The sequence below is a fragment of the Macrobrachium nipponense genome, chromosome 24, assembly GCF_015104395.2.
Source record: "Macrobrachium nipponense isolate FS-2020 chromosome 24, ASM1510439v2, whole genome shotgun sequence".
Lineage (NCBI taxonomy): Eukaryota > Metazoa > Arthropoda > Malacostraca > Decapoda > Palaemonidae > Macrobrachium > Macrobrachium nipponense.
This window is the reverse complement of record NC_061091.1, coordinates 8,693,400-8,707,959: the sequence shown is the minus strand read 5'-3', so window position 1 is coordinate 8,707,959 and position 14,560 is coordinate 8,693,400. Positions and strand designations below refer to the sequence as shown.

Here is a 14,560-nt window from a genome sequence, read left to right as displayed (position 1 = left end):
AAGGACTGGTGATGTCCTTGCGTAAGGCCCCATCCTGCTGTGGTCTCTGTGTTTGCTAGCTTGAGAGAGACAGAGACAAAGAGAGAGAGAGACTTAATATACTCGGAACAAACCGATGTTATAAATCAACAGCACAGAAAAGAGAGAAAGAGAGAGAGTTCTCCAAAGATGCCTGAAGCATGGGTGGAAGGAGAGAAGAGAAAGAGAGAGAGAGAGAGAGAGAGAGAGAGAGAGAGAGAGAGAGAATTTTTGAATGGAGTCCTTGAAAGTGTCGAGATGACGTCACACTATCCCTCTAGTGATGATCAGAGGCGCAGAGACCCTCGTTGAAAACAAACTTAGAATGTGCAAATTTTTGTCGACGGAACCCTTGGCACAGTGCCCAGGTCATATATGACTTTGACTTTGAATTGAATCCTCTGGTTTGTTGTTTACATTAGATCAATCTTTGTAACCACTTGAATTTTAGGAAGACATTAATGATCTGTGACTCATTTTGGGGCTAAATATCAGATTATCAGAAATTAAGACGTCTTTACTGTCCAGTCTTTATGAACATTTATTAAACAATAACAGTCCTTTCTCTGCTACTTCTATGTATACTACAGACTCTGTTATTATTATTATTATTATTATTACAGAATCAGATCCACAGTTGTCATTTTAAGTTTCATTTTACTATGAATATTATTATTATTGTTGTTGTTGATGTAAATATTTAGGCGTAACATTACACGTACATTTTAGCCTGGTGTATCTCATTGTGTCTAATCTCAGTTTATCTCTAGATCTCGGTATCTCTGCACAATCTCTCGCTTGAAGGAAATAATTACTCACACGAACCCCCCGAACAATTATTAATTATTATTCCTCTGATTGCTTTTAGTCTATAATTAGTAAGCCATTTTTGGTCTAACCCTTTTTTCCATTATTTTTTTTCAATCTTTGAGGTTGAAACAGCTGTGGGAAGGTTGAGGTTGAGGCGGTCACAAGCCTTGACCCCACGTCAGGAATTCGGTTGGATGGAGTGGGGAGGGTGGGGTGTCGGTTATCGGGGGGGTGATGGAGACCTGGGGGGGGGGGGGGGGGGGGGGGAGATGGGGAGATAGGATTGAGATTGAGGGAGGAATAGGATTGGCTGAGGACGGGACAGGATAAGGATGGTCGATATTAGGATGTTTAGGTTGAAAGAGAGAGAGAGAGAGAGAATTGACATTATTGTTGGATGGAAGCAAATAAGAAAGAATTAGAACACGAAAAAAGTATGAGGTTACAAGATAATAGGAAGAGAAGTCAAAGGGGAGAGAGAGAGAGAGAGAGAGAGAGAGAGAGAGAGAGAGAGAGAGAGAGAGAGAAAAGCATCCAGCAGGGCCTTTGATTATCAATGAAGCAAACTCGATATACATCGAGAACTTCCTCGTTGGTCTAATCGGATTTCGTGATTCGCGTAGTTGGTCGCCGTGATTTATCCCGAGAGAGAGAGAGAGAGAGAGAGAGAGAGAGAGAGAGAGAGAGAGAGAGAGAGAGAGAGATCTGTAAAGTGACTTGTATTGATGTTCTTCACCTTTTCCATCAAATACGTAGGTGGATGAATTAAATTATATTTTCTACTGTGTTTGAGAGTGGGAGACCTTTCTCTTGTCTCGTTTTGATGTTCATTTTCCCATTTTATTCGAAGGCAGATGAATTCTGATGATGTTTTCAACAGTGTTTGACATTATCCATTCTCATTGATGTTTATACTACAATTAGAAGACTCCCTGATCTATGACCTCTTATTAATGAAACGGTTGACCTTTTGGTGTGCCCCAAAAGAACGCGCCCGCCTTTACGAGCAGTGATGATACATCACTTATAAAACTTAAAATGAAAGTCTTCTGCGCAATGGTGACTCAGGAATATTTGATATATAAATATATATGCGCCGTTTCGTCAGGTCATCAAAAGAACCAGGTGCATAGTGAGAATGATTCATCCTTGGTTCATCCTCGTTATGAATCCTGATTAGTTGATCATGACATGACCGAATGAATCAGCTTGTTATTCGTTGGTAATAGAGTCAGCCGTAGTGAGAGAGATTCGTTTTTGAAGCTTCAAAAACTTTGATCGTCACGAAGTTGTGAAGTAAGCAGATTTTACAGGCGCACACACGTATACGTATATATTTCTGTGAAACACGTTCCCATGTGTTGATTTATACATACATACATATATATATATATATATATATATATATATATATATATATATATATATATATATATATATATATATATATATATATATATATTGATATATATATATATATGTTTTAATTCAGTTATGCGTGTAATATGTATACTGCATACAGATAAGCCCACAAATACATATATGTATGTATATATATATATATATATATATATATATATATATATATATATATATATATATATGTATAAATCAACACATGGGAACGTGATGATTGTGGGCTTATCTGTATGCAGTATACATATTACACGCATAACTGAATTAAAACAAGCATTATGAATATATAAATAATTAAAAATATGCATAATGTGACACTTCTAAAAAGAAAAATCACATTTCCGAAATACAAAAAAAGGAGAACTTAAGGACCAATGTACGAAAGTCAAGGGGAAATACCAGAATTTATTTGTTGAGCAACTCGATGACCTTTGTAACTTGCTCTGTACAATTATGTACACGTGCCTTGTAGTAATACCTGACAAAATTACCATTGAGGCTTTACAACCCTCCAGCAATTCCTTTTTCCTTTTTACCAAGACACTGCCTCATTATCCAACTGGAAATTGAAGGCTAGGGGAATATCATTGCATTTCCTGCCATGTGTATATCTCTTTAAAGCAAGACCTTGAGAGTTAGCCTTCAAGACTTAGCTGCAGAGACTTTAATTTCTGGATAAAAACTTGCGTGTGTGTATACTTACTGCTTTTTTTTTAAGGTATGCCAACTCAGGAACGAATGACTCTTGTATTGGGTGGGGAAATTGATGTAGAAGAACAGTCAGAAAATTGGAGCAGCAGGTCTTCTATTTGTTTTATCAGAAGCTGAAGGCCATTAGTTCCATAGTTACAGTATTATATTTTTCCACTTGCGCAGTCACAGACTTCCTTCCACTAGCAGAATGGTTATGCGATTGAAGGTCCGTATTTTATCTTGCTTCTACTCCCACTGCAGAAAGGTACTGATGAGTACTCGATATTCATAAGAAAATAGTTTGTTTTTTTCTTGCGTTTAAAATCCCTCTTGTGAAAACCGGCCATGAGCAGGAAAGAAACAGCAAAGAAGTCTGAAGGGAAACAAAAGAAGATTGAAGCGAAGCAGAAAGAAGACAAAACAAAACAGAAAGAATACAGAAACAAAATGGAAAGAAGACTTAAAAACAGAAAGATGGGTGAAAAACAGAAAAAAGACTGGAAAAACAACGCAAAAAAACAGAAAGAAGACTGACAAAAAAAAAACGAACAAACAAACAAAGAAGACCCAACCCTGACCTTAAATTAAAACATGGAAAGGAGAAAATTATAATTATTTGAAAAAGGGAATAATCCTTGTGTCCCTGAGGAGCAAGTCCTCACGTGACCTTGAATTAAAGAAGGAGACGAAGGCTGTGGTGTTGCTGCTGCAGATGATGTCGATATTAGCTTGTCTGCTTGTCTCGGGCCATGAAGCTCGCAAGCACGCAAGCACGGAGTCTCGGAGTCTTGCTGTGACGTCTCATTTTGATTGATTTCGGATGGCTGTAAGGTCACTGACCTCATTTCAGTTGCATAGTCATTTCTGAGTACTGGTGAGGTAATTTGCATATTCCATTATGTATATGTTACCACACAGTTAAAAAAGTTAAAACAATGCCATACTAGCTTACTATAATTGCATATTTTCTCGAGTAGTGGTATGAATTTGTGGAGTCTTGGAGACCATTTCTAGCTGTAATATTTTTATTTGAATTCAGCTTTCCGGCATATTTTTATGTATGTGTGTGTATGTATGTGTATCTGAAGCATTAAAAATTGGGCCACAGAGTACAGTATGATAATGGGAAGTCCATCGTTACATTTTACCATGAATTCTTCGCCACAGAGAGAGAGAGAGAGAGAGAGAGAGAGAGAGAGAGAGAGAGAGAGAGAGAGAGAGAGAGGTTGCAGTATCACTTTATGGCATGGCCAACTGTATCCCCCGTTGAACAGGAAGATCCAATTTAAATGGTCCCGTCATGATTAGCCTCCTCCCACCCTCTCTGTGTAAGTTCTATTATTCCTCTCACCCCCTCCCCCACTCTTTGTGACATCTTCCCATTACCTAACAACTTTCCTCTGATGTCACTCCTCTTTCTCTCCTTCCCCTTCCCCTTCCCCTCTCTCCCCCCTCATTCATCCCAACTCTGAAACCTTATTGTGAATTTGCTTTATTATAAGACTGAATGATTTTGACCGCTAGGGTGATTGCACATATTGGAAAACCAATGACAAATAAGTAGTACAAAACTTGTTCTATGCTTGCTAGGTCCATGGGTCACTCCATATTAACTGTTGAAAGATTATAGGTGAAAGATATTTTAGTTACGCTGGAGGAAAATATACAAGGCAAGGAAATGGAAAATGAAAAAGTGGATTTCAGAGGCTGAGATAGTTCTTAATCTGATAATTATCTGGTAACAGAGGAGAAATGGACTTCTCAGGATCCTCTTAGATAGCAATAAATTGTTGATAAGAGTTAGTTTTTGTATTGCTAGAGCATTGGAAAAGGGATATTTGAGGTTTTTCTTATACCAAGGTCTAAAGAATTCTTCATTATTTTCAGACCTTGGGATATTCATTAATATCATTGAGATTAGATAGAGAAATTAATGAGAGATGGAGAGAATTCATTTCAGTACAGCACTGTATTGTGTTCCTCCCCCCCCCCCCCCTCCTCCTTCCCTATCTCCTGGAAATAGTGTTCTCTCTATTTTTTACTTTTTGCAGTAGTATCTTAATATAAAAAATACAGCATTTATTTTTTCAAAGTTAGGATTTGAGGGAATAAAATATAAACATATACCTTTATTCACATTGTTTATTTATTACTTGCTACAATTTATTGATGCTACTGTAATTGTTAGATAGTAGGTTGCTTTTTAGTGCATGACAATTTTATTCATGATAATTTAACCATTACAAAGTGATGATCACCCCATAGTAACAAATATTTTTTTTTCTTTGCAGGAGGCGCATAGTATGGTTCACAATGCCAACCAGCGAGCAGCCAGTGCTGAGAGGTCCCTTAGGGAGGCCATGATGCAGGTGGAAGTTCTACAGGCAGAAGTTACTGCCCTGAAGGCATTGGTTATCACATCCACACCTGCATCCCCAAATCCTCACCTTCATCCTCAGCTCATAACAAAAAGCGTCACTGAGACAGGTATGAGATTGTAATAGTTTTGTTACTGTGCAATGCCAACCCTATGAGATCTGTGTTCACAAACAACAAAGCATTGCAAATACTATTCTCTTCTTACAATAGCATTGGCTATATACTTCTTCCTAAAAACCACCATATTCTTTAGAAGCTTGAATTTCAAGTCATTGGCCCTTGTGGGCTTGTTCCATATGAATAGGGTTCATCTTCTGAACAATAATAACAATAGTAGAATTCTTAATTCAGTCTCATACATTATACTGTACTCATGGTTTATGAAAATTCTCCAATGTCCGCAGGAAAAAAGATATTCCAGCGAGGTCACCGTAAATCTCCTTCAGACTTTGATCTGAAATATGGTCGGGACACCACTCCTCCCAGCTCCCCATTGAAAGAGAGTCGAATAAACGACGCAGCGGCACATTCCCAGTTCTCTCTGGACCCAGAGTGTTGGGAGGTCAGTCTCTGGAGGAATTTGGTCATCTGTCCATATACAACTTGGAATAAGGTTTTCATTAGAGTTATTGTTATCCTCCTTTATGCTTGTCGCAGTTTACCAGCAGCAACGGCATGGGAAGGAATGTGGTGCACCACCTATAGCATTCTATTTTACTGTCTGTCCGTATCACTATTCTCGGCTATTTTTGGTATACAGTAGAGTGATGGTTGTTTCATTAATTGTTATTTTGGGGAATTATTTATATCTTCATTCTCTCTTTTCTTTTTTTATGGGGGAGAAGTTTAAGAGGTTCAAGTGTTTCCGTAGCTTTGCAGACAGAGGCTTGTTATTTTCAGAGGCTTCAGAGTTTAGTTGTCATCTTTAATAAAAAAATAATAAAATAGTTATATTTGTAAACAGTAACTTTTGTCAGCTGATTTAAAAATCACCTGTTTTGCAGCTTCAGTGGTCAGTATGTGACTATTAAATATAACATTCTCTCCAATGGATCTGAGGGAATTCCTTTCTTTGTTGTTCTTGAACTTGTACTAAAGAAGGAATAAGAACATTTCCTGAAAAGTATTTACAATGTAGTTACAGTGTCCTTTTATATTCATTGATTCCATTCTTTTAAATTGCAGTACATAAAACTATGTAGATTAGTTTTTGCCATAGCTTTATATTTTATGAAATAAGGAAGCACAGAACATTTTTAAGAATTCTAGTTAGCATTCATTCATAATCATACTTACACAAGCAGGGAATTATGTTATGTTACATAATAGCTACTAACAAGTTATTATTTGTAGTGGGCCGAGTGAAATGTGAAAAGTAATTGTCATTCAGGCTTGTCTTTCCAATGCAATCTTATTACAAATTTTTTAGTATGTTGACTGTCTTCTGTTTACTTGAATGATATTCAGCATCTCCCCAAGGTGTGAGGTTATGCTGTAAACCTTTCTTAGAGAATATATTTTTGTCCTACAGTACAGGAATTTCTAGAAAGAGGCTCAATAGATAATAATTTCTTAGGGTAGTATGTATTAGGTTTTCTGAGAAGTTGTTTTTCAAAGCACTTTGGTCTGTAGTTCATGTTTCTGTCTAACTTATCATCTTGTGGGGTTGCATTTGATATAGGAATGCTACTCAAAATGGAGGATTTTTTTTATTTTATGATTATGCATTTTACAAGGTACCATCATGTACTTAGCAGTAAACAATTGCAACTGAAATTTGTGTATAAACAAGGATGATGTTTGCAGATGATACAGTAGCCATTGGGGATAGCAAGGAGAAACTGCCAAAGTCTGAGAGTGTATGCAAGAGAAAAGTTTTAAAAATACATGTGATCTATGTGATCATAAGCAATGTACAGGAGTAATGGAAGAATGAAAGTTGTTGATTTGTATGTGTAACGGTACTTGGGAGGGCATTAAATGTAAGAGATGTTGGTAGGTGAGAAAAGCAAGTCCCAGAGTAGGTGAAACAAAGAAAGTAGTAGGAGTGTATTATAAGGAAGCCAAAGTTGTTGTGGATGAAGGGTTGTTAAGCCAAGTGAATTGTGGATGTTGAATGTAAATGAAAGAGCAAGGGCTAAAGCTGTTTTAGTAATATATATATTGTTTGTAAGAGTTTGTGGTATAAGAAGGATTGAAAGGGAAAGGGCGAGATATGTATGGGATAAGATGGTCAAGCTGTTTTGAGATGCATTTCTCATGTCGTCAAAATGACCATTATCAAGTTGGGGAAAAGAATGTGCAGTTCACAGGTGGTGGGAGAATGGTGGAGGGAAAGGCCTAGAAAGTGCTACATGAGGCTGTGGAGGAGGACTTGTACATGGTCTTCTTACTTAGAAAGCAAGTTTGCTTGCAAGATAAGAGGTGAATGGTATAGTGGGTTGAGGTTCAACATGCTCTATGTGCTTTTTATGAAGCAACTAATCTTGTTATGTTTTCTGCACAACAGTTCATATATAATTCAGCAGTGAAGTATGATTGTGTCTAAGACAGACTTACAATAGTTTACAGTATATTTGTTCCCCTGTGATGCTTTTATATACATATTGTGTATGTATGTCTCTTCATATGTAATTATGTCACCAAAAGTTTTTAGTGAAATACAAAGATTTTTAGTCACCATTTTCATTTTAACATGGTACTTTAGCGTGTTGCATTTGAAGAAATTTCTATGAATTTCAAAATTTTTTATGAATTTCAAATACTATATTAACAACAATAGCAAATACATTACATTTGCCTAATCTAAAGTGGTCATTGCTTTTCTTTCCTGGCAACAGGTTGATCCTGTGGTTCACAAGGAGTTCATCATGTGGAAGCAAAACCCTACGCTGGACAGAAGTGACCCCTTTATGCAACGAGTATATGAAGAAGACATAGACCTTTGTCTCGCCTTTCCTAACTCCACTTTAGCTCATAAGGTTCAAAAAGCCATAGAGGATAATGCAGTTTTTATCGAGGAAGTGAATCCTCGACAGAAGAGCAGTTGTCCCAAGTGAGTGTGAAGAATTTTTTTGTTTTCCATTATTACCTGTGACTACTAATATACTAATTAACTATGGACCAAGTTAATGAATATAGAGAGAGAAGATGGAAGGATATTTGTCTTTACAGTATTGGAGCTTTAATGAAAGGGATTTAACATTTTATATTTGTAGAGTATCCTTCTTAGATACAGTACAGTAAGGATATAATATATTCATTACATATGGGACAGGAGATAGCATGGTTTTTTATTTTGGTAAACAAGGAACTCTACTCTGATGGCTTCTTTTCCAAAGAACTGATATTCATTTCTACAGGCTAATGCATAGTGTGATTTAGTTCTTTGCATTTACATTGCATTCCACATTCTGGCTGTCTGTACGTAATCTATACTTGTTTTAAGACATCTAATACATTAAAGTAGCATATGATGTGGAAGTTTATGTATGATGGTTCTTTTTAGAAAGTACGCACTTCTGAATGATGCCAAAGTTGAGCACAAGGCTGGTGTACCTAGGAGCTTACAAAAATGATGTTTTTTGCTTATTCCAAAACCACTAAGCAAATACGTAAATTGAGTACTATAGAGAAAAGAATTAGGTTTAAAGTTTTATAAAATATAAAATATAATTTGGTTTTCCAAAGCTATTTTTGTTTGCAAGGGTTAAAACTTGGAGATTTTGATGTATAATTCGTGTAATAATAATTTCGGAAATTAGTGATTATAAGAGCTAGTACAGTCCAGTTTAAGGTCATTTTCTGAAATTATTTTTAAAATAATTACCTGAATTTACTTTAAATAGTAAAAAGTAGATAGTACTTAACACTTGAAAATATGTCAGAGCACAGGCCTTACTTTAATCATTATTACAGGATGTTCATTACTCAATATTTGTTGAGTTTATAAATAAACCTACATGCTTAAGCCTGATCCTTTAAGATAACGTACAGTACATATGAGTAATTAATTCTAGTGTCTGCAGATGTAAGTTAGGGGTTCTTATATTTATGATTCGGAATTCTTTTGAATTCTTTTGTCTTGGCCAAGTATGTGAGTAAAGAAACTTATTTTTTCCACATTTGTACAGTATTAATTAGAGTTTATTTTTGCAATCCATGTACTGTTATTACAGTACTCTATACTAAAGTATTTTATGTGCTTGGAGAATAAAGTATTAAGGAAAAATTTATACCTTTTAGTTTATATATCATTACTGTCCTTCATATCAGAGAATTATATTGAGATCCTTGATCTCTTTTTTCAGAGTTGATCCCGATGAAACCAGGTTAATATTAAGCCTTATCTTGTATTTTAGCTTCTTAACCATTGCATTCCCTTTCGATCCTGCTGACCCGAATGTTGTATGACTGATGGAATGTATTATTGACCCTTGCCCTACATTTTGTGTGATAATTTTCTTTTTAAACTGATATGACAGTTTTTTGTTGTTTAAAAACATAAATCCACTGATCGAACGTTATCTGTACATCCCCCTACATAAATTTTACTGTGCATCGTAGCCTGCCATATTTGTACCCTTTATAAGCTGGTCAGTTCATACTGTATTACTACTACTACTACCACTACTTTCTCCAATTATTTTGGACTTCTTTGCATGCAATTTGCATTTGTGAGAAGTGCTATGATACATTAAAGCAATTGCATAATGATACTGTAATTAGTATTTAAACATTTTGCTTGTGTACCTATTATAGTATTACGTTGGAAGTCGGTGTAGGATACTAGTGCAGTAAATATGAAAACATTACTTAGAAGTACTTGGTTTATTTGTAAGAACATTATGAGAGACATCATTTCAGGTATATTGTAATTAGACATGTAATGCACATTTTTCAGTGCAAATATAGTTTCATTTTGTAGGATGTTCGTATTTTCATATTGTGTTGAATAATACCCAGTACATAATGCACTTTGAAAGCAATAGTATACGTATATACATATATATATATAGCAGAATCTTATATTTTATTTGTAATTTTAATGTCGTCTTTACTTTGGTACAGGAAATGTGTGCTTTTAGATGTTCCTCGCTTCTGCAAATATCGGTTTCGGCTTGGCGAATCAGATGACAACTGGTACTACATATCTCAGTTAGCCCGTAATAGGGTAAGATGAATAATTTTGAAGTTTGATGCCATTCTAGTCGCTTTCTTTTAATATTAAAACATATTATGTACAAATGCAAGTCACATCTAGGATACAAATCCCTTGACGAAATTTGACAATCTTCAACAATTTCGGTTAATCCAATAATAAAATTTTTTTATTTGATTTTTAGAAAGTTGCAGTTTTTAAACTAGATATAATATATCTTCATTTGCCTCATCAGTATCTTTCTTTTTTCAGATTATAGCTATTTGTGACTTCCTCAACTACTTACGATATATTAAACTTGGTCTAGTCAAAAGTTCAAGTAAGTAAACATTTTTTGCACTCAGTTGCTTGGCTTGTTTCATAAATCCAGTTGTGGCTGCTTTCTTATCGGCATAAATTACAGGTAGTGAAAAGTAAGAAGCATATTGAGTAAGAAAATGATACAATACAGTAAATTATAGTTTTTTATTCCATAAGTACTAACTTTATTTTATGTGATCTTTGATGTTAAAAAGGGTGCAATTATCAGAGTGCAAATTCACCCTCTATATGTTAAATCATTTGGCAAGGTGTCTTACTTTTCAGAAATGTTAATTCAGTATTAAAGCAAAAGGAATTGTTAGAGTGGATGAAGGTGCTGGAAGAAGGACATTCCCCATGAAGTAACAGATTTCTATTTATAGAAATTTAAAGTTATTTCACACCGTTTATGTGGTCAGAATAGACAGACCTCTTATTTTCTAATTATTATATGGAAAGGAAATTTATTAAAGAACAAATAAGAAAGAAATGGAAGTTGAGAATCCTGTTGTAAAGGCAAGTCTTATGAGAGGTTGTGAAGGCATGTCTTATGGGAGGTAGAGTATTTCTCTTACCTTTGGGACACATTGTACTATATGATTAGTTGATAAGAGAGCTGTAAGGAAGAAATTGCATCATATATGAGAGAGAGAGAGAGAGAGAGAGAGGAGAGACTACTGGTACTGGTATATATGCATTTCCCATCAGTGGAGAGTACTAAAGACCTGTAGTAATCTGTGTAGCACAAATATATGCACTTGCAATGAAAATGGATATTTCAAAAAGGTATGACCATAGAATCTTCGACTTGTGGCTGTAGTTTGGTAATTTTATATTATGAATAAGACATTGTTGTTAGAGCAGTGTGATGCCCAGAGGCTGGAAAAGACTAAATTTTGAAGATTGAGTGAGATGGGACACGTGATGAGAAGGATGAGGGACAGTTAGTCAGAAAAGCAGCAAGAAGCCCCAGGACATCATGGAAAAAGGGATAGATGACGACCAGTCGACCAACCAGAACATTTCTCCGAGGTTCAGTCAGAAGCACAAGTCAAAACTCAGCAAAAGTAGCAAAGAAAATGAGGGTCTACAGTTAGGGGTCACAAACAGCATCCATACAACCACTTTTGCCCAGGCCAGCTATACAACTATACAGACACACTGTAAATCTTTGGAACAGATTTATTGGGAATAGAAAACTATATAAAAGAGATGGAACTTCTTGAATTTGGAAGAAGCAAAACTACTAGGAAACCTTAACAAAAACCTCTTGAAACACCTCAGTGAAAGAACATTCAAGGGAAGAAGTCAGAAAGCTCCCAGAATCTGGTTAGTAATAGCACTTCAGGAAACAGTGACGCTAAAGGAAACTAATAAAGCCACCAGGGACAAAAGAGAAGATTGAAAAGTCCCTCAAAGTGACACATTTTAATGCACAATCTATTCGGAACAAAGTATATCTCTTCAATGCATTGGTAGCAAGTGAAGAATTAGACATAATAGATATCACAGAACAGTGGATACAAGAGGCAACAAGAGACTTTGAAGGAGAGTACCAGATAGCTAGATATAAATTGTTCAAAAAAGATTCTCAATAAAAATGTGGAGGCATTATGTTATATGTCAGCAACCACCTCAGTCCAATAGAGTGTAAAATTACAACCATGCAAGAAGTGGTTGGCATGAATATAAATAGTCGAGGGAAGAAGATAACTCTGATCCTAATGTACAGACATCCCCACCAACAACAAATGTCCAATGAGGAGCTGTATGCACTACTAGGACAAGAAATAAATAACAAAGAAATAATAATGGGAGATTTCAATGCAGCAGTACACTAGGACATGATGACCTCCGTATCAAACATGGAAGGAAAGAGAGTTTTAGAATTAGTAAAAAATGAATTCCTCCTCCGATGGGTTGACAAACCTACTAGAGGAAACAACATACTAGACATCGTCCTATCAACAGAAGATAACCTAGTGTCTGACCTTTCAGTAGGTGCAAATCTAGGCAAAAGTGACCATAAAATTATTAAATTTCAAATTAATGTTCAACATAAAAAAAGAGAAGAAGATATTATTGACTGCCGTCGACAAGACCTAAAAAAGCCAATGGAGTATGTTAAAAATCTGTGGTACGATGAGAACACAAGCATAGATAAGTACTGGGAAGCATTTCTAGAGAAATACAACACTAGATGTATACCATTAAAGCAAATACATACCAACAAATGGCAACCTTCAGCCTAAGGTTCAACAGAGAAATTAAAAATAAGAGAAAGAGACGATTGCACAAATCAGTGAACCCATACCCAACACCAGAAGAAGCAAGCAGGCATAAAGAACTGTAGAATGGTGGACAAATTAGTAAGAAATGCAAAGATAAATGAGGATAAGAGAGTTGCATTAGTTTCTAAGGAAAACCCTAAAGAATTCTTTGCACTTGTTAATGGTAGGAAACCAATAAAAAAAATAGCCTAGGTACCCTAAGAGACAATAGAGGAAACCTAGTGAACTCAGACTTGGAAAAAGCAGTAATTGAATAAATTTTTCCTAGTGTTTTCACAATTGAAGACACTACCTCAATCCCTGAACCAGCTATTAAATACAATGGGACAGAACCACTTGACAAAATAATATTTACAGAAGACATTAAATACAAAATAGAAAAATAAAAAAAAAGTTCAAATATCCTGGCCCAGATGGGATTCATCCAAGAGAAATTAAAGGGTGGGGCAAGTTAGTAAGAAATGCAAAGATAAATGAGGATAAGAGAGTTGCATCAGTTTGTAAGGAAAACCCAAAAGAATTATATGCACATGTTCATAGTAGGAGACCGATAAAAAATAGCATAGGTCCCCTACGGGACAATAGAAGAAACCTGGTAAACTCAAACTTGGAAAAAGCTGGGTTATTGAAAAAGTATTTTTACTAGTGTTTTCACAATTGAAGATACTGCCTCAATACTGGAACCTGCTATTAAATATGAAAGGGCAAAACCATTAGACAAAAATTATTTACAGAAGAGGACATTAAAAACAAAATAGACAAACTCAACAAGTTCAAATCTCCTGGCCCAGATGGGATTCATCCAAGACAAATTAGAGCTGAAAGAGGAGATAGTTCCTGAGATACGTAGTTCCTCACCTATATAAACTCTACAGACAGAAAAAGTGCAGAAAAACAAGTGGCACCAAAAGGTCCAAGTGAAGAGCCGGGAAAACGTAGACCAATCTGTCTAACATTGGTCGTTTGTAAGATTTGAGTCCATAATTGCAGATCAAACTGTGTTTGTTTGTTTGTTTGTCTGTGTGGTGCTTTTACGGTGCATGGAACCAGTGGTTATTCAGCAATGGGACCAACGGCTTTACGTGACTTCCGAACCACATCGAGAGTGAACTTCTATCACCAGAAATACACATCTCTCGCTCTTCAATGGAATGGCCGAGAATCGAACCTGCGATCACCGAGGTGGAACGCCAACACCATACCAACCACGCCACTTAGGCGCTTCAGATCAAACTGTGGATCACATTGATAGAAAAAGCTTTTTGTTAAACAGTCAACACGGTTTTAGAAAAAACAGATCCTGCTTATCAAACCTCTTGGAGTTTTTTCATAACCTACTTGGTATTTACAACAGTAGTAGAACAACAGATATACACGTACTCTACTTAGGTTTCCAAGAGGCTTTGGACAAAGTTCCACGCAAGAAACTAATGACAAAAGTTAGAGCTCTAGGAATTGTAGGAGAAATCGCAGGCTGGATTGAAGGCTGGCT

The 14,560-nt window shown here is 35.9% G+C and overlaps 1 protein-coding gene across 6 annotated transcripts in view; it reads left to right on the top strand.

Moving 5' to 3' along the window:
• The window catches only part of LOC135205425 (guanine nucleotide exchange factor for Rab-3A-like), a 246,901-nt gene that overhangs the window by 227,441 nt on the left and 4,900 nt on the right, over window positions 1-14,560 (top strand). For 4 of the 6 annotated variants that reach the window (XM_064235983.1, XM_064235988.1, XM_064235989.1 and 1 more), the window contains exons 3-8: window positions 5,229-5,424; window positions 5,721-5,929; window positions 8,157-8,371; window positions 9,627-9,647; window positions 10,387-10,489; window positions 10,730-10,796. In XM_064235983.1, the coding sequence (XP_064092053.1) occupies window positions 5,229-5,424; window positions 5,721-5,929; window positions 8,157-8,371; window positions 9,627-9,647; window positions 10,387-10,489; window positions 10,730-10,796 (811 nt within the window). The remainder of the gene's footprint in view (window positions 1-5,228; window positions 5,425-5,720; window positions 5,930-8,156; window positions 8,372-9,626; window positions 9,648-10,386; window positions 10,490-10,729; window positions 10,797-14,560) is intronic. The other 2 variants (XM_064235985.1, XM_064235984.1) reach the window with 2 other exon arrangements.